General features: G+C 39.2%; 1 protein-coding gene across 3 annotated transcripts in view; it reads right to left on the bottom strand.

Annotated features, from left to right (window-relative positions):
- The window catches only part of ADAM23 (ADAM metallopeptidase domain 23), a 1,167,569-nt gene that overhangs the window by 235,437 nt on the left and 906,963 nt on the right, over positions 1-25,169 (bottom strand). For all 3 annotated transcript variants that reach the window (XM_044076026.1, XM_044076027.1, XM_044076028.1), the window contains exon 17: positions 23,857-23,943. In XM_044076026.1, coding sequence (XP_043931961.1) covers positions 23,857-23,943 — 87 coding nt within the window. The remainder of the gene's footprint in view (positions 1-23,856; positions 23,944-25,169) is intronic.

Genomic DNA, 25,169 nt, shown 5'->3' with positions numbered 1-25,169 from the left:
TTTCTTAGGTAAGATGCTGCAAAATGTATATCATAACTACATTCTCCTCCATTTATTTTTATTTTCTTTACCAGGATAGTCTGACTTGGTTAAAGAACCCATTTTCAGTGGAGGCCCGGGGAGAAAAGCTCCACATATACAGTGGATATAAAAAGTGTACACACCCCTGCTAAAATACCAGGTCTTTGTGATATAATAAAATGAGAGCACAATAAATCATTTCAAAACGTTTCCACCTTTAATGTAACATTTAACCTGTACAATTCAATTGACAAACAAAAAAATCTGTTAGGGGAAAAATATAAAAAGTAAAAAACGTACAATAAGCTGGTTGCATAAGTGTGCACACCCTTAAACTAATACTTTGTTGAAGCACCTTTTGATTTGATTACACATTCAGTCTTCTTGGGTAGGAGTCTATCAGCATAGCACATCTTAACTTGGCAATATTTGCCCACTCTTCCTTGAAAAAGCACTCCAAATCTGTCAGATTGCAAAGGCATCTCTTGTGCATAGCCCTCTTCGGGTCACCCCACATATTTTCTATTGGATTTAGGTCTGGGCTCTGGCTGGGCCATTCCAAAACTTTAATTTTCTTCTGGTGAATCCATTCTTTTGTTGATTTGGATGTATGCTTGGGGGTCAGTATCATGTTGAAAGGTGAAATTCCTCTTCATCTTCCGCTTTCTAGCAGATGCCTAAAGGTTTTCGGCGAAAAGTGACTGGTATTTGGAACTGTTCATAATTCCCTCCACCTTGACTAAACCCCCAGTTCCAGTTGAAGAAAAGCAACCCCAAAGCATGATACTGCCACCACCATGCTTCACCATAGGGATGGTGCTCTTTTGGTGATGCGAACTGTTGTTTTTGTGCCAAATGTACCTTTTGGAATTGTGGCCAAAAAGTTCAATCTTGGTCTCATCAGACCATAACACGTTTTCCCACATGCTGTTGGGAGACTTGATATATTGTTTTGCAAATTTTAGCTGGGCCTGGATGTTTTTCTGTGTAAGAAAAGGCTTCCGTCTTGCTACCCTACCCCATAAACAGAAATATGGAGAATACGGGAGATTGTTGTCACATGTTGTACACAATCAGTATTTGCCAGAAATTCCTGCAGCTCCTTCAGTGTTGCTGTAGGTCTCTTGGCAGCCTCCCTGATCAGTTTTTGTCTTGTCTTTTCATCAATTTTGGAGGGATGTCCAGTTCTTTGCAACGTCATTGTTGTCCCATATTTTCTCCAGTTTTTGATGACTGTCTTCACTGTGATCCATGGTATACCCAAAGGTGTGGAAATTGTTTTGTACCCTTCTCCTGACTGATACCTTTCAACAATGAGATCCCTTTGATGCTTTGTAGGATCTCTGTGAAACATGGCTTTTGTTGTAACAGGCAACTGAGTAAATGCCAGGAAAATCCTACTAGGACAGCTGAACAGACCACCCAACCATACCAATTTACTCGGTTTTTACCGAGTTTTGAGATCCAAATGTTAGGGTTCCACGATTCCTGAGTGGCACCCCTTCATTTCCGATTTTTTTCCAGATTTGTTTTTAACATTTTTTCCACACTTTTGAGCTGATGTCATCACGTGCGCGATGATGTTAGCTCCATCAGCCTGTCGGAATTGAGCTCAAGGGCTCACGTCCACACATTTCCGGCTGTTTTGACTGTCTATTTGAATGGATCTATCTGCAATGAAACAACTTGCAATATGGAGTTTATTTCTGCATGGAGATTGGAGAACAGACTTGACTTTTAAAGGTACTGTACTGTTTTCTGAGTTTCTCAACTGCTGCGAGAACAGAGTTTATTTCTTTCTGCACGGAGAACAGTACTGTTTTCAATTTGAGTTCCTCCATGCTTTAATCCAGAATTTACTACTGTTTCAGTAGTTTCTCCATGCATGATAGGTTAGATTTATCCTTGCTGCTGCGTTAGGTACTTGGACTTTATTTCGCCTTGCTGCTGCGAGAACGGAGTTTGATTTCTGTTAGTTTATTTCTCCTTGCTGCTACGAGAATGGAGGCAGTTTAGTTTGTGTTGCTGTGAGAACCAACTACTGTGTTAGGGACGTTATTTTCTCTTCTGTGAGAATGGAGTGGAACAAAGGCAATTTAGTTGCACTACATAAGGGACTTTGACATTTGCTGCTGCAAGAACAGTGTGTGTGTGTGTGTGTGTGTGTCTGTGTGTGTGTGTGTGTGTGTGTGTGTGTGTGTGTGTGTGTGTGTGTGTGTGTGTGTGTGTGTATGTGTGTGTGTGTGTGTGTGTGTGTGTGTGAGAAAATTCCCCCAACGTCATACCCCTGGTGGCTAGAGGTACTGTTCTGTGCAGAAAAGAAAATCCAACTTGTTAAAAATTAGATCTTTTGAATAAGACATGGACCTGAGTTTGTAAACCTTGACCTGTAATCTGGTTCTGCTGTAAATCCTGTCATGCGTTTTGTTTTTCTTGCTTAGTTCACTTTACCAAATGCCTCCCCACCAATTTGTCTTAGTTTGTTGGTATTGCAGAACCCGATGTCAGATGAGCTGCAACAGATGTTAGCCTTTCTTCTGTAGCATACAGGTCCTCAGGGATTTGGGCACTCAATCAATGAGCAAAAATAACAGAAATATGAGGCTTGTGACTTACAGAGGTAGGACAGAGCACAGCCATTCTGAAAGGGTAGGAATGTCATAGGGGTTACTGTTGCTCCTGTCAAGAGACTGAGTGCTGGGGGTGGGGGGGGTGATGTAAGTAGCAGCACAGCTGGAAATGTTTCTGGAGTAGCACATTTCACAGAGAGCACACTTTGTCATTCCCCACTGCTGCTTCATCTACTCAGGCTTAAACCTTGTACCTTGGATTCAGATAAAAAGAGCCTAAAGTCCCAGTCCCTAGCCACCACCACTTGTGAATTTATGCCCCATATTTTTTTCTGTTCCTCATTAAAAAAATCACTGAAGGATTGAATTCATTAAATACTGACAGGCATTTGCATTTCAGACTTCTTATTCCTCAGAAAATAAATGGTAACACAACCTTTTATTCTATCAATTTTCTAAGTTTATAAGGTCAGTATTTGAAATGTGTCCCCATTTTAGGGCTGTATTCCCCATTATTGTCTTTTCCAGGTTTTTATGGCTAAGAGGTTGAGAGCTATGATGAGAAGTGAGAACTGAATTCACTAAATGATATCCATTTAAGTTTCAGCCTTCCTGTCTTTCAGGAAACTGCTGATTGACTTAGTGTTGTGTTGCTCTGATTGTAGTGCGCAGGGTCTTGGTTTCAAGTCTTGGCAGTGAAATGCACGGTGGTAACCCAACATTTTATTCAAGCAACTTTCCAGATTTATACAAGCAATGTTTAAAATGTGTCCCTGGTTTTTGGCCTTTTGCCCCCTCCCCCCCCAAAAAAAACTGAAATTGGAAATAAGTGTGAGAAGCTGTGCAAGATGCCTGTGGCATACACTACTGTAATTTTGTGTGTGTGTGTGTGTGTGTGTGTGTGTGTGTGTGTGTGTGTGTGTGTGTGTGTGTGTGTGTGTGTGTGTGTGTGTGTGTGTGTGTGTGTGTGTGTGTGTGTGTATGTGTGTGTGTGTGTGTGTGTGTATAGTGTGTGTGTGTGTAAGTAGACTTTTATGATGGAAATGTTCTGAATAGGGCAGTTTTGTCATCATTGGTTCATGCATTTTCTTTCATTGCCTACTGGAAAAATGTTCGAACAATTAATTTAAAATGCACTCTGTGAAACAAGTGTGCTGTCTTATACAAGGAATATAATTTATTAAAGTCAGGAAGGTGTATCAAATAACACATGTACGTTTCTTGTGTTGTGTGCAAAGAGCCAATGATTTGAAAACAGCCCAAAGGTAATCTTTATCCACCACTGGCCAGATGCATTTTCTTTGGATATGGTGTGGGTATCAATGCTGTTTCAATGAATGTGAGTTTCAAGGGCAGAGAAATTTTAATGCCAAGTCTATGTTCATTGTGAGACAGTATTGCTTTGTTTAGCAGATATCTATTAATGTTTGTGCATTAAAATGTAAAAATAAAATCCAAATAATCATTGTAGAAGTAATGCAGTATGCACACATTAGTGTTTATGGAACATGGGGTGAAATAGCCAGGTAATGGGACATTGGAATGGCTGCAGGGGGCTCTGGTGCTATATTTTGGTTCTGTTCTTCAGTTTGCGTTTGGAAGTTGGTATCGCGCAATTCCATTGGAGTGGGCATGGTTATGTAATTATGCATGCAAATTGTAGGTTAATCAGCGTACAGATTTGTACCTATTTTTCATGGGCCTTGTCCAGATTTTTGATGTTTCCAGGTTGAGAGGTATGCAGCTGAACTTTATTTAGGGTTAAACAGAGTCTCATTAATTGATGGCAAGTGTGTACCCAAGAAGGCTGAATGCTGTAATTAAACCAAAAGGTGCTTCAACAAAGTATTAGTTTAAGGGTTTGCACACTTATGCAAACAGCTTATTGTACATTTTTTATTTTTTATATTTTTCCCCTAACAAATTTGTTTGTTTTTCAATTGAATTGTACAGGTTATAGGTCACATTAAAGGTGGGAAAAGTTTTGGAATGATTTATTGTGGCCTCATTTTATTGTATCACAAAAACCTGGCATTTTAACAGGGGTGTGTCCACTTTTTATATCCATGTAGAAATACATAACAGTACAGAGAAATTACAGTTGTTACATACATAAAATGCAATATAAAATAATATAATACACATCATTAATAACAAGCACACTGAAGTATTAGATTTTAACAATAAACCTGCAGGACAGTTAAGGTTATTAGAAATGATATGCTGATAAATTTATAGTACATATTACAGAGAGTTTTATACTTGAGAAGGTTTTTAGCTGCACTAGCCATGAGTAGTACATGTACAAAGCCAAGAATCAGCAAGGAAGTTCCTAAGCAGTCTTTTCAACACTTTGCAATTAATAGTTGTTCTAATGTTTAATGGAAGAGAGTTCCAATTTCTTGCTACATGGTGGGAGTACAGGGAGTCAAGAGCAGTGCTTTTTGATTTGGTTACCTGTAGTAAGCATGAATTAAGGGGCAGCCATGGTGGTGCAGCAGTTACCGTTGCCACCTCACAACAAGAGGCTCTCTGGTTCAATCCTCAGCTGGGGTGCCTTCTGTGTGGGGTCTGCATGTCCTCCCTGTGGTTGCATGGGTTTCCTCCGGGTGCTCTGGTTTCCTCCCACTTCCCAAAGACATGCTGTAGGTGGATTGGATACTCTAAATTGGCCCTAGGCATGACTGCATGCATGTGTGTGCCTTCTGTGGAAGGTTGGGCAACTTAACACCGTAAAACTCTACTGCCAATCATGAGCGGACAGATGATCCACTGTAGCAACCCCTAACCGGGAAAAGCCGAAAGAAGAAGTAAGCATGAATTAGATGATCAAAGGGAATGGCTGGTTGAATAGGACTGGAGAATGTTTTGTAGTGCAGGTGTTTTCTCAGCCTGATAAATTATATTGTGAGCCATGGTTAGTTGATTGTACAAAAGAAGATGTGGGAGTTCTAGCCTGTACAATTTTTTTTAATATGCCACAGTGATGTATATGATTTTTGGGAGTTAAAAAACAACTTGGCTGTTTTATTGTAACATTGCTCTACTTTCTTTAGATCAATTTTTGAGATTAGTAATGATTGGAGAAGTATATTGGAGTGCTGATATAAGACGAGTTCTGGCAATAGCTATCCTAGATGTGTTGGTTAGAAATCTTTTATTTCTGTATAAAGTATCCATTTTGTGTGAATTTTCTTGATAGTTTGTGAGACATGAAACTCAAATCTTAGACTGTTATTGAGGATGTTCCCTAGCAGATTAGTTTGTATGTCAGGAGTGATTATAGTGTTATTACTGGCAGTGATGAAGAAAGTGGTAGTAGGGGAGGCTCTGGAGGATTGGAAGACCATAAGATTTTTTTTGTTGTTTTTTTTTTTTTGGGTTGAGTATGAGCTGTGATTCAGATAACCAAGATTTTATTTCAAAGAAGGACTTTTGTGTGATTTGCTTGATTTGTTGAAGTGTTGGAGCGTGAGGGTAGACTCATCTGCATACTTGTCAACAGTAGATAGTGGACTGGCAGTGGTTAAGATCATTAGTGAAATGTTGAATAGAACTAGGCCAAAGATTTATCCTTGTGGTACCCCTAGTGTGACTGGGAGAAAGGTGGAGAGGTTATTCTACCATATTTCTGCTTGTTGATGTTCTTTTAGGTAACTTTGGAACCACATGACAGCAAAAGGATGTAGGTTCAGGTTAGAGAGAACATTTAACAGTTTGTGGTGTGAGACCATATCAAAGGCTTTGGACATGTCTAGGAAGACTGCAGAGACAAATCTGACCTCATTACGGAGTTTATTGATGGCATCGGAAAAACTAAGGAGAGCAGTGGTGGTGCTATGGTGGGGTCTGAAACCGTGCTGGGAGGTGCTATGGTGGGGTCTGAAACCATGTTGAGAGTTGGCAAGAATGTTACTGGAGATAAGGTAGTGAAGGAACTGACCATGAATACATCTTTCGAGGATTTTAGATAAAGGGGTTACAATGCCAATAGGTCTGTAGTTAGTGAGCTCTGTTGAGCTGCGCCTTTGTGTACTGGGATAATATGAGCAATTTTCCACAGTTTTGGGATGTATTGTTCTGTGATAGAGCTGCTGATTAAAACTGATACAGGACAGGAGTAGGTAGTCTGCTGCAATGGTGGTGGGTTTGAGTTCCTTTAGCAGTTTTTCTATAGTTTTTGTGGGTATCATACCTCTCAACCTTGAAACATCAAAAATCTGGACAAGGCCCATGAAAAATAGGTACAAATCTGTACAGTGATTAACATAAAATTTGCATAAATAATTACATAACCCCACCCACTCCAGTGGAATTGTGGGATACCAACTTTCAAATGTAAACTGAAAAACAGCACCAAAATATAGCACCGGAGTCCCCCTGCAGCCATAGCCATTCCAGTGTCCCATTACCTAGCTATTTCATCCCATTTACCATAAACACTAATGTGTCCGCAGTGCACTGCTTTATTTCTACAATGACTTGGATTTTATTTTTACATTTTATATTACAATGCACAAACACTAATAAATATCTGCTAAACAAAGCACTGTCTCTCAATGAAAATTGACTTGGCATTAAAACTTACCTGCCCTTGAAACTCACATGCATAGAAACAGCATTGAAACCCACAGCCACACCACATCCAAAGAAAATGCATCATTCTGACCAGCGGTGGATAAAGATAACTTTGGGCTACTTTCAAATCATTGGCCCCTTGCACACAAAACAAGAAACAAAGTTGGAGTGCATTTTAAATTTATAAACATTTTTCCAGTAGGCAATGAAACAAACTGCATGAACCAATAACGACATCTGCCCTATTCAGAACATTTCCATGATAAAAGTCTACTTCCACACACACTATGTATGTGTGTGTATATATATATATATATATATATATATATATATATATATATATATATACATACATACACACACACACCTTGCACAGCTTCTCGCACTTATTTTCAATTTCAGTTTTTTTTTGAGGGGGGACAAGACCAAAAACCAGGGACACGTTTTAATCATTGCTTATATAAATTTGGAAAGTTGCTTGACTAAAATGTTGCATAACCACCTCGCATTTCACTGCCAAGTCCTGAACCCAGGCCTGTGCACTATAGTCAGAACACACCACTAAGCCAAATCAGCAGTCTCCTGAGAGATAGGAAGACTGAAACTTAAATGGCTTATCATTTAGTGAATTCATTTCTCATTTCTCACCATAGCTCTCAACCTCTTAGCACAAAAAAAAAACTGGAAAAGCCAATAATCGGGAAATACAGCCCCAAAAGGGGGAGAAATTTCAAATACTGATTTTACAAACTTAGAAAATAGCTTGTGTTACCATTTATTTTATGAATAATATAAAAAAGTCTGAAATTCAAATGCCTGTGTTAGTATTTAGTGAATTCAATCTGTTTTTTTAATGAGGAACAGAAAAAAAAGGCATAAACTCACAAGTGGTGGTTAGGGACTTTATATTCTTCATAAATATAAGAAAACATTTCATAAAGTCCCTAGCCACCATCACTTGTGAGTTTATGCCTCATTTTTGTTCTGTTCCTCATTAAAAAAACACTGAAAGACTGAATTCACTAAACACTGACAGGCATTTAAATTTCAGACTTTATATTCTTCATAAAATAAATGTTAACACAAAACCTTTTATAAAGTCTGAAATTGAAATGCCTGCCAGTATTTAGTAAAGTCTGTCCTTCAGTGTTTTTTTTTATGAGGAACAGAACAAAAATGAGGTATAAACTCAAGGGGTGGCTAGGGACTTTAGACTCTTTTTACCTGTACCCAAGGTACAGGGCTTAAGCTTGAGTTCCTCTAGCCACCAGGTGTTTCTGTCGGGAACACACACACACACACAGACACACACACACACACACACACACACAGACACACACAGTCACAAAGACTTTACGAGTTAAATATGTAGACTTAAAACAGTTCAGGGTAAATGTAAATGAAGACCAGGCAGCAACATAAACTAACCACACACACACTTTACGAGCAGCAACGTAAACTAAACGAAATATGTAGACTTAAACACAGTTCAGGTAAATGTAAATAAAAACCAGCAACTCTTCAACGGAAAGTCTATGTTCATTCACACACACCTTATTTTCCAAGACGAGCTTCAAAAGTCCCTAACTGCACTGCAAGCAACTCTATTCTATTTTAAACATAATAAAAGACCAGCAACTCTTCCGCTCAGGAGTCACACACACACCTTACTTTGTAAAACTGCAGCTCAACTTCAAAAGTCCCTAACTGCACTCCCTCTGTTCCGTTCAGGAACGAAATAAGTAAATCTAAATAAAGACAAAGTTATTTTCTAAGACGAGCTTCAAAAGTCCCTAACTGCACTGCAAGCAACTCTATCCGATTTAAAACATAAATAAAGACCGGCAGCAACTCAACTTCAAAAGTCCCTAACTGCACTCCCTCTGTTCCGTTCAGGAACGAAATAAGTAAATCTAAATAAAGACAACCAGCAACTATGTTCATTCAGGAAAGTCTGTTCAAAGTCCCTACACTGTTCTGTTTCTGTTCAGTAAGTAAATGTAAGTAACTTACCCTGTACGACTGCTGTCCCCAACTGCAACTCAGACTGCAGGAAAGAAATAAGTAAACTGCCAATGTTCAAGTAAACTGTCCGTCGCAACTTAAGTGCTGTTCAAAAATTCCAACTGCAAGTGCCATTCACCTGGTAAAGTCCCAGTAAATAACTTACTCCAGTCCATGATCCCATCAGGAAAGTAAACTAACGGTCCATGGCAACAAGTGCTGCTGCTATTGAAGACTGCAAGTGCCGTTCCGTTTACATCAGGAAATAAGTGCTGAGTCCGCGCTTGCATTCAAACAGAATGAGCACCTGAGCTCAATTCCGACAGGCTGGTGGGGCTGGTGGAGCTGATGTCATTGTGCGCGTGATGACGTCAGCTCAAAAGCGCGAGAAATAATATTTCAAACAGCAAAAAATCGGAACTCAAGGGGTGCCACTCGGGAATCGTGGGACCCCATCATTTGAACCCCAAAACTCGGTAAAAACTGAGCAATCTGGTACAGTTGGGAGGTCTGGTGGGTATAGATTGAAAGGAGAATAATGAACTGTTTGAGTTGGGAGATTGAGATAGGTAGGTAAGTTGCGGCTTTTGTTGTTAATTAGAGACAGTACACTTTCTGTGAAGAACTTGTTAAATTCTTCTGCAATGGTACCAGAGGGGATTTGGAATATCGGGGGAAGGAGTTGGTGTTTGGCTTGAGTGAACAATAGATTTAATTGCCCTCCAGAAGTTTCAGGGGTTATAGTGGTACTTTAGCTGTATGTTCTTCTTTTCTAGGTTAATATGACATTTGGCTGTATTTCTAAGTTGTTGGAATGCAAGTTGATGATTATGGGTTTTACAGGAATACCATAAGTGCCACATTTTGTCTCTTTCCTTTAGTAGGGTCCTTGTGTCATTGGAGAGCCACGGTGTATAGTTCGATTTACAGTGAATTGTTCTTGGGGGTGCTAGTTTGTTATGAATGTTGAGAAAAGTATTATTGAAACATTCTACTGCTGTATCAAGGGGTATGTATTTCAGGATGCTCCAATTACACTTCTTTATGGTCAGTATAAAGTCTTGTGAGCTTAAGTTTTTCTTACTATGTATTTGGCAAAGCATGTTGTGTTTGATGAAAGTAGAATGTTGCCTTAGTATGTAAGTAGGCATATGGTCACTAAGACTGTCAGGCAGACAGCCACAGTGTTGATAGAGGCCCGGTTTATTGGTCAACATCCAATACAGTGTAGTTTGTTTGTTTGATTTTTTATCTCTCCTGGTGGGTCCCTGGATAGGTTTCATGAAACCAAATAAATTAATGAAGTTTTTAGGTGTGGGTGAATTACAGGAGGACCAGTCTACATTAAAGTCCCCCATAATGATAGTTTCGTGACCTATGGTGTTGGATATGGTTTGTATGATATGCTCAGTAACTGGAACATTATTGCCAGGTGGGATGTAAATGACTGTAATGGTAATGAATTTATTTTGGTTAAGTAGGAGCTTGGTTGATAAGATATCTATACTGCATAGGATGAGTATGTTCAGATTCACTGGTACTAGTGAGAGGTTACTCTCATACATTATAGCTACACCTCACCTTTTCTTTCTTTCATGTCCACTCTAAACAGGCTGTATTCAGTTGGGGTTACTTCACTGTCAGAAATATATGGCTTGAGCCAAGTCTCAGTGAAGGCAGCTATGTCAGGAGAGTAGTAGGATAATGTAGCATGTAGTTCCTGGACTTTGTTTACTATGTTTCTTAGGTTTAGACTGAGGAATAATACGTTTGAGCCTTTATGGTATAGATTGTGTAGGTGTTGTACTTGTTGAGGTGCTATACGGGTTCTGTTTGGTCTAGGACTTGGATGTATATCACCACTAATTAACAGCCTAGAAGCAACAGTAGCTAGAGTATGTAGTAACTTGGATATGTACTTATGTTGTTTAAAACAAGGTGCTTTGGAGTTTGATGTTAGTTTGCTTTATAGGTGAATATGTAGACTTTTGTAATATCTGTGATGGTGAGATTGGAAAGTGAATGAACTTGGACAGTATTGACAGAGCAGAAGTAGCTTTGTGGTTGGTGAGGGAGGGAATTGGGTTAACATGGTAGGATGTTAGGTGGGCAGTTATAATTAGTATGGTGAGGTTGATAGTGCATATAAAAGTAGCTGTCATGGTTACGTTAAATTTGGAATGGCCAGGATTATATCTGAATTTGTAGGGAGAATGCATAATTTATTTTGGAATACCCATTTATAAGTGTTGTATACCTTAAGTTAGAGTTGTGAGCAGTAGTGATAGTTGGGGGTCAGAAATATGAGTAGCAGGAAGTGTAGAGGTGTGCTAAAGTATATTGATACTATTGTCCAGGTAATTATTAGGCTGGGAGTTCTGTTGGTTGACTGTTGGGAGTGGGTGTGGTCCAGAGAGAGATAAATGTATGTGAGTCAGGAGTGGGGGGAATGGGGGTAGGGTAGGGGAGTGGAGTGGAGCCCAAGTGAAGCGAGGGCAGAATGGTACAGGATGATCCATGGATGATACTGTCCCAGAAACAATCTATCATGCACTTTTCAGGTCAGGTACATGAAGAAATTCTTGCTAGCCTACTTCAATATAATATTACAGTCCTTAACAGAGTATTTTGGTGAAAAGCAAAAAGTAAGGGAAGAATAAAGGAGGCTGGGCTGTGACCAAGGGAAGCAAGGTCCTGGATAGCAGCTAAAACAGTGGATTCAGCTTAACAGGTTGGAGGGAAAGTCATTACCGAAGGGGATGGGGGGGTTCCAGTAGTGAGTTGTCCCAAGTAAACAGATAAGCCAGTGTGTTATAGTATAACAGAAGGGTAGTAAACCCATAAAACTAAACATACTCTGCAGTCTTCTAATTTACAAGGTTTACCTACGATGTTCTAGCATTAGGCTTATGGGATACACCGAGAAGAGAAAGTAGCTCTGGAGAAAAGGACTCCCACTGTGGGATCAAGGGCCTATCCTTTGTGTCATTAGCATGAGAATGGCTAGTTTGAGGTGTACTAGGGTGCTCCTGATCTGCACGAGCAAGATGCAGTACTTGGGAATGATGAAGCTTCCCCCCCATCTTCATGCAGCAGCAGAGAGAATCAAGGTTACTTTGGTCAGGAAGGGGTTATCGAAGTCAGATTTGCCTTGTCCTCTCTAGTTTTTGCTATGACCCTGCATATCAGGGGGATGGGTGAAAATGCATACAGGAACCAGTCCCCTCAAGGCACTGGATGCCCAGGCCTATTTGTAAAGTAAATATGAACAGAAACTCCTGACTTAGCAGTTTTGAGGGGAAGCAATGACGTTTACAAATGGCACTATCAACCACTGTGTAAAGGTACTGAAGACCCATGGATCCAGTATGCATTTATGTGAGTTAGCAGAGGATCTACTCAGATGATTTAGTAGGGCATTCTGCTCCAATAGTCCACAGATGACTGAAGGACGGCAATCTCTTAGAGAGCTATGTTTTTAGAGTAGCACTTCTAGTATCCCTAATTGGTAAGAAATGGTGTCATCCTGCTTGCTGATTATTACACAAATATGATGTTCTCTGCCACTACAGTGTGTGTGCTTAACATCTAAACATTCCCAAATATCAACTGCAGGAGATAAAACAGTGCAAACATCCCCCTCCCCTGATGCTGATGTGCTTGTTTAAAATTTTGAGTCTCCAGTTGCCTTTAACCCTGAATTACCCTACATGGACCACCAAGCCAAGTCAGATGCATTCTCAGTCAGTCTCCTTGATCTGGAATGGAGTTACTTGCACTTCCCAATTTAATATGATTTGCAGGGCCCACAAATGAAATCTCCTGTAGACAGGGGGAGTAATAATGTGCAGGGTATGATTTGCAGGGCCCACCAATGAAACGTCCTGTAGACAGGGGGAGTAATAATGTGCAGGGTATGATTTGCAGGGCCCACCAATGAAACCTCCTGTACACAGGGGGAGTAATAATGTGCAGGGTATGATTTGCAGGGCCCACCAATGAAACGTCCTGTAGACAGGGGGAGTAATAATGTGCAGGGTATGATTTGCAGGACCCACCAATGAAACCTCCTGTAGTTAGGAAGAATAATAATGTGCAGGGTATGATTTGCAGGGCCCACCAATGAAACGTCCTATAGACAGGGGGAGTAATAATGTGCAGGGTATGATTTGCAGGGCCCACCAATGAAATGTCCTGTAGACAGGGGGAGTAATAATGTGCAGGGTATGATTTGCAGGACCCACCAATGAAACCTCCTGTAGTTAGGAAGAATAATAATGTGCAGGGTATGATTTGCAGGGCCCACCAATGAAACCTCCTGTAGACAGGGGGAGTAATAATGTGCAGGGTATGATTTGCAGGGCCCACCAATGAAACCTCCTGTACACAGGGGGAGTAATAATGTGCAGGGTATGATTTGCAGGACCCACCAATGAAACCTCCTGTAGTTAGGGAGAATAATAATGTGCAGGGTTCTCACTCTAGTGGATGCAGGAGCTGTAGCCACAGGTTCCTCAGTGACACTGGATTGAGTTCATGTGAGGCTTGTTACAGGACTCATAAGAATAAAGGATGTCAGGCATTCCACAGCACTCAGAATTTCCATGGCAGTCGAGCGATGCCATCTGGCAAAGCTAAGGAATAGTTTAGAAGTGTAATCTTGTCCATTGATAACAAAACCCTACTCTTTGAGGTGCCCAGATTTCACTGCTAGAAGGTCTTGACCTTTGAACAGTAGAGACTGGACTTTTGCATGATGATGATGATGGAGAACCCCAGGCTGGAAAGGTGGCAGGAGGTAAGGTCTAGAGTTGTCTTGAGTTCCTCCTGGTTTCTTTCTTGCACTGGGCCTGAATCAAGCAGCCATCCAGATACATATAAATGTGTACCTTCTGGAGCATTGGCATTTGTGCAAACACAAATGTCAAGCATCTGTTAAATAACCTGGGAGTAGAACAAAGAGCAAAAACAAGCAGTCAGCTGGAAATTGTGGTCCCCTGCTTTGAGCTTGCAAATCCTCTTTGGACTCTGGAAAACTGGTATATGTGTAGGTTGGTCTCCTCTATGTCTATAGTTGCCAAATGCATGAAGCATGAATAACACCAGAAGAACTTGGAGTGTCAAAATTCAGAGCTTTCTTCCCCCCCTAAACAAAATGTTTAGCATAGAATGGTTCAGAACTGGCCTCCAAAGACCATTAATTCTTAACATTAGAAATAGCTTGAAAAAAAATCATGCTCCCTTCTACATTGTGGAACTCTTCCTAGAACGATCCATATAAGGGGTTGCTCTATATCTATAATGGATTTGCAAACACCACATGATTGTCTATAGCGGCATTTAGAATCGGATCCCTGACATTCTCAGACTGGCATAAATCCTGATCCATAGATGCCTTCTCAACATAGTTCCTAAATCTGTAGCCCTGACAAATGCATTAGTGGCATCATACTTGCATATAGTGACATGCTTGTTTACCTTCTGTGATGCCTGGCTGAGCTTGGCAAGCCCCATCTTTAAAGCAAATCCTGTAGAGATTTAAACCAAAAATGAGTTGCTTGATAGTTTCTTATCAAAATGCTCCAGTAATCTGCTTTATTTGGCATTTGGTAATACACCGTAAGCAGGCTTCAGCCTAGAGCTTCTCATCATGTCTTCAGCAAGATGACCACTGGATTAGTTATAGATTCTTATAAAGACACTTGGCCCTTCCCTCTACTGTTTAAACGTTGTCAGGTTTCCTGGGTGCAGAGGGCTGAGAATCTCTCTCCAAGGATGCATTTTTGAATGTATCTTTGAAAGCTTGGAAGTCTGGAGAAACAACAGCAGGATTTAGGCTCATCTGTACCAGACATCTCTAAATAACTTTTGCAGGAATCTAATGTCTTCATCAGACCTCACAAAATTTTCCTTATCATGTTGAAGTTCTCCCTAAAGGAGCATTCTTCTGGTGGGGACATGGATGACAGTGACATTATATATTTGAGAAGCATAGTCCAGATCCTGGTCCTCTTCTTTATTAACTTTAAAATTGATGACAGTTCAGGCAATCTAATGCTTCTTATATGCAGGATCCAAGGTACCTGAAATGCTAGGCTTTGCTGCCTCTGGTTGAAGAGCATTACCTCTGTTATGCAGTCACATACACTTCAGAAACTCTTCTACATCCAAACAAGACCAGGGCAAATGAAAATGTATCTAATGTCCCACAGCCTGAAGTCTAATACAGAGGCAGCAGCAGTTTGACATCCAGGCTGTCAGCAAAAACAGAAAGGAAAGCCATTTGTCCAAACATCTGTTCAACAATAGGGTCAACAGAAAGGCTTCTCCTAGGGGCTTATGCTGCATGCGGCATCATTGCAGATGCCTGGCAAATGGCATCCAGCAGTGCAAGGTAACATTACTAATGAGGTCAAGTCACTCACAAATCTTACCCCATTGTCAGCTTTCAAGGGGGCATCTAAAGTTGTCTGTGCAGGAAACATTGGGGCCAGTGGCTTACCAATTACTGGCTCTATGAAACTGATATCTTAAGCCTGTGTGGTCTAAAGAGATCTTTATAGCCTCATGCAGCCTGCCAGCTTCCCCAGTGGCAATCCTCCTGGATGTTTCCATTTTATGTAACATTCATCTGGAGATGTCATCAGACTGTGAAAGCCTGAAGAATACATACTCCTGGAAAAAAATCTTAAAACTCTGACAACAGCATGCACAATGTTAAAAGGAAAAATTGAGTAAGAAAATGACTGGAAAGAGTGCTTGAAACACATTCAGGAGATAAGCTTAAGCTGTAGTGAGACCCCAGGGAAAACCACTGGTCATCTTTCTTAACGAAGAAAGTATCACCAACCCTGACAACATGTGTTCTGTCCTTGAGCCTGTTTGAAATTCATCTTACCACAAAGGGATCTATTTTTAGGATATTAGCTAGTTTATAATCCCACTATGTAGTATGGTATCAAACTGCTTTGCAAGATCCAGGTAGGCAGCATGAACAGTCTAATTATTGTCTACAGCCTACATTAACTTTTCAAAGAAGTTCACAAGACTGAGGAGGCATGACATGGCCTTAACAAGTCCAAATTGTTGCAGGCCAAATCTGATTAAATTCTTAATGTCGTGATTTATGAGGAGAGCAATGATGTATCCATGGCTTTGCAGGCAAGACTAGTAAAACTAATGGGTGTATAGTTGCTCGAGTCAGTTGTGAGGCCACCCTTATGAAGAGGCCTCACCACCACAGTGCGCCGTTGTTTGTGATCATTGCCCGTGGCAAAGTTTAACTGTACAACTTAATGAGGGGGATCAGCAAGGGCCTGCATGACACTGCTTATAAGGCAACCCTGTATGTTGACTAGAAGAAGTACTTTTGGTCTTGGAGACAACATTAAGGATATAACCCTTGGAAAATGTGGTGACAGGAGATGATTCAGGTATGTATGGGTTGGAGACAATAGTTTTGTTGGAAAAATTACAGCAAACTTTTAAGGGTTCCTATCAGTTTGTCGAAACTTCAGCAGTTCGAACACTATATGTTCAAACTGTGAAGTACGAAAACTGATTATCGTGAAGCCGCAGAACACTGAATTCTTTCCCAGGGAAAGAATTTGGTGGGCCATTTCTGTGGCTTCGCGATTTTCAGCACTGTGGTGGAAAGTTACGGGATGGGTTCAGGTAAGTGTGCGATTGTGTGGACGTTAGGGTTAGGGCGCAGGTTAGATGAGTTAGGGTTAGGGTGCGGGTGAGGTGGGTGTGCGATAGTGACAGACTTTAGGGTTAGTGCGGGATAGGTGAGTTAGGGTTAGGGGTGCGGGTGAGGTGGGTGTGTAATAGTGACAGACTTTAGGGTTAGGGTGGGATAGGTGAGTTAGGGTTAGGGCGCGGGTCAGGTGAGTGTGCGATAGTGACGGACCTTAGGGTTAGGGTTTGGGTTAAGGTAAGTGGATAAATAGTAGTGTATGTACAGTTTAGTGTAGGGTTAGATGTAGGATTTAAAGTGTATGTGTGTGGATTGCTGTTTTTTTGTGTGCTTGTGTTGTGTGTGTGTTTCTTGGAACAGCGATTTTTTTCCCCTGGAAAAAAAATCGCTGTTCTAAGCCTCAATGGTTTTGCACTTCGAGGTTAGAAGTTCCAACATATGGTGTTCGAACTTCTGCCGTTTTGTCAAAGTGATATAGACCCAACTTTTAATGTTGGCAATGTCATTAGAATTTAAATAAGAGGTTTCATCTTATATATATATATGGTTCTACCTGACTTCACACAATCAACAAACAAAACACATTCCCCATCCAAAACCTAACTCACTTATCCGCACTACTCTACACAACACACACTACCTGCCACCACTTACCCCCCCTCCCTAACCCTACTCCTAACTCACTACCTAACACACCCACTACTAACACCCCACCACCTGACCCTACTCCTAACCTCCTAAACACCTCTACACTCTAACCCACCCCACCCCACCACCTTACCCTACTAACGTCCCTTTACTCTTACCGCTAGCCACACTTTTTTTTCCCCATTTCTCGCATCCTCAGTGCTCATCCTTTCATCCGTGGTCCTCTGCACTGTCTGTCGTCTTCTTCTGGGGTCCGCTTCGGTCTTCTGCACTTTCTTTCTTCATGATTCGATTTTCTGTCGATTGTCGGCGGTCGATGAAGTCAGGTAGAACCATATATATATATATATATATATATATATATATATATATATATATATATATATATATACATATATATATATATATATATATATATATATATATATATATATATATATATATATATATATATTTATTTATTTATATATATGTTTGTAGTAAGGATGTGGCTTATTCCTTAATTTTCTAATGTAGGTGAAGGAGGACTTGTATACCTTCAGAAGCTAGCTTACATCCCTGGGAGGGTTTGCTGGTCTTAACAGTTACCTTCAGTTTTTTGATGAGGTATTTTATAATCTCACTGTGATAAAGGGCTCTGGCCTAAAAAGGCAGTGTTAGCAGTTTCTTCCTTTGGATGTAAAGTTCATTTATATATATTGACCACTAGTGAGGTTTGCTATTGAATTTGCCTCTGCATGTGTTCCCTGGAGTGGACAGCCTCATCAATGCATTTATCTAAATGAGCATAATGATCCCTGGCATATGTGCTGTTTCCCTGTTCCATTCTGGGAGTAGCATGGGAGAATTTGGCATTTTTGCATACAATTGTAAAAGGTTAGCTTTCTTGAAGTCTCTATACAAGGTGGTGTTGGTTACTAAGGGACTGAATGCTCTGAGGGTAAAGGTAACCAATCAGTGATCAGATGCAACAAATGAGGGACCAACCATTGGCAGCAGCAGGCCAGAAATGAGCTTGTGAGAACTTGGTCTAGGATATTACCACCCTCGTGGGATTACAGACAGTTTGAGCTAGGGAATTCTCCTTCAACCAATCAAAGAAACGTTGTGCATACATAACATTATAAGTTTAAGTATTTAATTCTATGGAGGGGTAGTTGAAGTCACCAAAGATTAGAAATTTTGTTGGCTATGCATCCGGTAGAATACCCTAAAAACTCTGTGATTCTATTACACACAGTCAAAAAAAGATTTTTAGAAAATAACAGATTAACAAAAAGGTCTTACATTTAAAATTATGGACCGATAAAATGTTGCCCAGGAAAAACAGAGTGGGAATGTTGGCAATACCATGGCAAAGGGTTCAGCAATATGGACTACAAAGCTATACATAAAATTTATGGGGCTTTTTACATCTATCTGAAGAAAAACAGATCTCAGTAGACATGAAAATGCAGAATTTTATTGAAAAATGCAACAATATTCAATGCCCAGAGTAGTAATGGTATTGTTTATCCATCATCTGTATTTTGAAAGAGAAACATAATACATAATAAAACATAAAATACAAATATACATACATACATAACAAATAATAGAATGATAATCTTTATTGGTGGTTTGTGATCGAATCTACTACAGTAGATCGACTTACCATAGCGCCAAAGACCAGAAAGCCAAGATGGAAATAGCAGAACTGCACAACAAAAAACACACTTGAAACCTACCACTCTTGCAGCTGACAGTATACCTGCTAACTTCCTAAAAACAGCAGCTGAATCCTTATCTTACCCAGTTTCAATCCTTATCAACTGATCTATTCAAGAAGCCCACATCCCTCTACTATGGAAGATATCATATATTATACCTTTACATAAAGGTGTCAATTCTTATGATTTCTCAAACTACGGTCCAATAGGCATACTTTCTCCCTTATCTAAGCTTCTTGAGAAATGTATTTACTCACAAGTTATCCAATTCCTGAACACACATAAGCTCCTCTCCACCAGTCAACATGGCTTCCGCCCACACCACAGCACAACTACTGCTCTTCTCTCTTTTACTAATCAGGTTAACCAGCATAGAAACAATAATAATTATGTACCTGCTATTTTTTTAGATCTCTCCAAAGCTTTCAACATGGTCTCACACACAAATCTATTAGATGCTCTAACCTCCCTATCCTTTGCCCCCTCTGCCATCTCCTGGTTCAAAAACTATCTCTCAGACAGCAATCTGTCCAATGGCAAGGTGAACTATCTCCTCTATTTCCAACTACCATAGGTGTACCACAGGGCTCAATCCTGTGCCCACTACTTTTTTCTTTCTTCACAAACAATCTACATACCGCCACCCAGCAGGCCACACATACAGTATGCAGATGACTCAACGCTTATCTGCTCAGCCCCATCTCTGACCACCCTACAGCAGCTGACCCAAGAATTCTTTACCTCTCTTGAAAGCTGGATTACTGACATCCAACTTATTCTAAACCCCAACAAGACTAAATTACTCCTGATCACCCCTAATACATCTAAATCTACACCCCTAACTTTCTCTATCACCTCTAGAAATGGCACTATCTCTCCTATGGCCCATACTAAGCTCCTTGGGGTAGAAATTGACAAAAATCTTTTCTTTGATGTCCATATTGCTCAGACCATCTAGCAAGTCCATAAAAAATGGGAACTCTTTATAGACACAAGAATTTTCTCACAGACAAAGCATAAATCACCTTAGGTCAAACTCACCTACTGTCCACCCTTATGTATGCATCACCAATCCTGACTCACATTAGAAAAACTGACCTTGACAAAACTGAGTCATGTTATAACAAAGTTGACAAATTTGCTAACAACTCTACCTTCAGAACCCATCACTGCCAGGGATTTTCAATGGCTAGAATTTCCTCAACTACTCACCTAAAACCAGTTAGTCAGTGCCTTCAACATCCTGAAGTACCCCGACAAAACTCCAGCTCTACAACAACTATTTTCCTACTATTCTACTAATCGTCCATTTCATTCTACCAATAAATCTCTCCTCTGTATAACTAGTGCCAACAATACTGCAGGGAAAGCTCTATAGTTTCATACCGTAGCTAAAAACTGGAATAACCTCCTCTCTTCTATAACTTCTTCCTCTACTATTGCACAATTCAAAAAATCACTCAAATCACACCTCAGGAAAACCTAGATTTGCCTATGTATAACATAAAGATGACTGTATTTCTTATTCCGCTTTGCCTCCTTCCTAATCTTCTTACTGTTGAAATTACACAAGATTATATGGTCTAGACATGTAGACTTGTAATTATTTCATAGTTTATTGGGACAGTTTAAGCTCACCATTGTTGGTATGCATGTCTCTGTGCTATCATTGTCTGTTTATCTATTTTTGTTACTTAATCTGTCTAATTGTGGAGCTTTTCTCCCCGGGCCTCCACTGAAAATGGACCTGGTCCAGTTGGATTATCCCGGTTAACAACTGTAAAATAAAATAAAAAATAAAATAAATAAATTATATATATATACATATATATATATATATATATATATATATATATATATATACACACACACACACACACACACACACACACACACACACACACACACATGCATATATGTATATTTATATGTAGACAGGTATGCATATATGTGTGTGTGCATGCGAAGGGTATTAGTTTACATCTTTGCAAATTCCATCTCAAGAAAGTACTGTAACATACGGTATGTTTCTTCAAGAAATAAATAAAAATAATAAATGTCATCCTTGCATTATTCAGTATGTGAATTATATTGTTGGGTTTTATGTACAATGTTACACAGTCTGAAAGTAAAGCTAACTGAGCAAACAGCAAATAACCTTTCATCTTCCTCATACTTTCAGATTTCATTTACCAAATCCTGCATCATTTGGAAATTTTTGACTATAAAACAGCAATTGCATTAGACAATGTTATATTATAAAGCAATACCATTACCCAAAAATGTTTACATATATCGACAGGGTCAAAATGAACTTTTAATCAAAAACAAAGTCAGGGCATTCTAAAAACTAATAATAAAATAGATACAAATATTGAACATTTTCTGAAAAACCTTTTAAGTAGTACTTTGATGATTTATAAACAATATAATAATACAGAGTTAAATATTCAAGATACCAAGCCGGTTTCTTAATTAGATTATATGTAGGAAGTGAAGAATTGAAAATATAGTATTAACTAAAGGATTCCAAAATATTTTTCACCACACTATTCCAAAGTTTAGAATAACTGAAATGTTACAACCAACTTTCAAAAGGATACAATGTCTCTGTTCTTTATGTACCCTGCAAATCACTTTTTTTTCTGGGGTGATGTACCAAACAGTGATCTGAGAGGTTCATGGAGAATGAAGAAACTTGTAAATGCCACTATCATATCTTTGTATCCCTTTAATTCCTCCAAAACGTGGACTAATATAGTGTAATATACCCTTCACAATTTCATGATAATTATCATGGATATAAATATAAGTAAGATTAAATAAGATTAAATGATAAATTAAATGTCCAGATGGGAATAAAGTGGTCAGACTTGACTGTATTCTAACTGAAACTTACTAAGTATTCCCTGGAATAAAATGCATTTTACAAAAAATTTCCAAAAATATTAGCTAAAATAAAGTAATCCCCTCTTCTTTGAAGTATTTCATTACTCTATCCATTTTATAACAACATAAGTATCCAATATTCTGTAATTAATACAGACTGGTATCACTTAACTGCTAACCACAAACTATATATGTCTATGTTTGCTAATACAGTCTAACAACAAACCAAGTTTCATATCTTAAAAGACCAAGTTAAGAAACTGTTAAAAGAACTGTGGCCATTAGATATATTGCTGACTTTAATTACAAAAAATCTAACAATACTTATTCTGCATAAAACAAAAACCTCCCATTTACACAACAGCCACATTTATTTAAAGTTTTAGAAAGACTTAACTTTCTATCTGAATTTATTGATGGTATGAAAAAATATATAATTATATAATATATGTTAAGGCTAGTTATCTCCTATCCCAAAAAATAAAGATCACAAAAGGCACAAAACATACATATGGTCATTATTGCTTCTACTATTTGCTTTAGTAACTAGACCATTGGTGAATGCAGTTAAATATAACGAGCCAATTAATGATTATGCAATTAATACACATTTCAATCTAAACCATGTTTTTCACTGATAGCATTCTACTAACAATATGCAGTTTTATTGAGTCAATTAGTTATACACTAAGATTATTAAATGAATTTAGGACTTTATCAAATTTGAAATGTAACAATGGTAAAACTAAGCACTTATTAAACATGCATTAATATTTCAATTGCAAATAATTATAAATATAATTGAAATTGCAGGGAGAATGGCTCTGATTAACTTTAATTTGGATGATTCTTCTTTTATGTATACCTTCCTCATGCCTACCAAAAGTCATCTTTACCTCATATCAGTCTTAAGTCCATATATTCCTTCACACTCAGGAGCCCTCAGCAAGAAGGTAAGGCCCAAATGGAGTGAGCATTCATCCAGACAGGCATGGATGTGTTTATGCAGTCAAATATATGTGCAGATGCAGAGTATGATAGCACTTATATGATCTGAACTTATCCCTGCGCACTGTCATGGCTACTTACATTATTACCACAATGGCACAGGATGCCCTTCTCTTAGTATTTGCAAGTTCCTACCCACATGGTCAAAGAGGGCTACCATTGCCAGGTCAGTATCACCAAATTCATGCCCCTGTGTTCTATCTGTATTTTAACATTTGCAAGCTTCAACATACTGCTGGCAAGCCATAGGCTCCAACCTGTCCCTACCAGCATAACTGACAGGACTTCACAGCCTTATCCCGCCTTGATTGGTTCTTCCATTACCAAAGCTGCTATCTGAATTCAGGATATGTATGCCACAGTGATGGACAAAATCTGTACACTATTATTAATTTAAGCTATAACATCACTGTTAACATTTTCAAGATGACCGAGAACCAGTTAAAATTATATTTTACACACCGGAATAATTTTTGTTTACTTAAAATGATTATTTTACCCAAAGTATTATACACGTGCAATCAAAGATGCATGCATGCACAAACATTTTCCATTTCAGATTAATCACTGTTTAATTAAAATTATTATTTTTATACTAACTGTTACTTACACACACACACACACACACACACACACACACACACACACACACACACACACACACACACACACACACACACAGCACTTATAAGCATGTTTCAAGTAGATATGAAGAGAAATAATCACATACCAGGCATGTCACATTGCAGCATGGACCATCACTACAATGAGCCCCGTTAGCAAGAGAGCACTTCTTGCAACATTCGCTTATGCATTCCTAAGCAGAATGAGAAAACATTAAATCAGAGAAAATAAACAAAACATAGTAAAACACATTCCACAAAGATTTCCCATAGTGAAGTGTATACAGCCAGCAGACCTATCCTTGAATAAAAACTGAATAAAATTAATGGATACAAAATGACCTGTCTATGCATAAGACAGAATTTGAATTATTAGTGTGGTTTTGCTACATCCCATCTATGTATCTGTGTGCTTGGCCACTAGTAATTAAGGCTTGCCTACTGCATCACTTCTGCATACTAAATGACCATAAACAATGTCTTCATTCAAACTGAAGCACAACATGTCCCCATTTAACTGAGATTATGTTATTGCTCATCATAAGGAAGGAGATGCACTGTGCCTCAGCTCTGCTGCAGGAACATTGAACACATCATCACAATGCTGCTGCAAGCTGGCATCGGTTCATTAAGTGTTTTTTTTACATTGGAGCTTGGATATGCATTCATGCAGTAACACTAGAACATTGTGCCCTTGCTTTTTGAAACCTGCTGTGCAATACATTTTGATGACTGCGCTCTTGGATTTAAGCAACATGTAGTACCATCAATTTAAACTAGATGAAAATCAGGCATTAGGCTGATATATATATGCATAATCTTTCCTTCCCTTCGTGCAGAGCGCTCCTTAACACAAATTCATCACCAAACTTAGGATGCTTACATCACAGCACATCCAAACAATACTTTGATAAGTTAGTCTAATGCCTTAATGCAGCAGCAAAAAAGGCTGAATTAAGCATTTCTTAAGAATATAAGCATGAAATATAAAACTGTAGTATGGCCATGTCATCTAAAACAGTTATATAAATCATGAAGTAGTATAACATGTTCTATTGCATTTGCTTCTATCATAAGGCAAAAGATCACCTTTCTCTCCCTCTCTCTCTCATAGACACACACACACACACACACACACACACACACACACACACACACAGATGCATACACTTTCACTCTCTGTCCCTTGCAAAGTTTGGTAAGCCAGTGGCCGTCTGTAGCGTCACTGCTGACATCAGTGGTGTCTAACGTTTTCTGAAGTCTGGCTCTGTGATGCAGAAGAATGGAGACCTGAGTGTGACCCAGGTAACCAGGGTTTGATTAGCAACCCTAGTACTGAAATAACAAGCATGGAGGGAGGGGAGTGAAGGTGGGTGGCCTACTTGTTTCTCCATGGGTAATGAGGTACAGAGGTGGAAGT

The sequence above is a fragment of the Protopterus annectens genome, chromosome 6.part1 (genome assembly GCF_019279795.1).
Source record: "Protopterus annectens isolate FY-2018-M chromosome 6.part1, PAN1.0, whole genome shotgun sequence".
NCBI lineage: Eukaryota > Metazoa > Chordata > Ceratodontiformes > Protopteridae > Protopterus > Protopterus annectens.
Note: the sequence above shows the minus strand (reverse complement) of the source record. Positions and strands in the feature narration are given on the sequence as shown.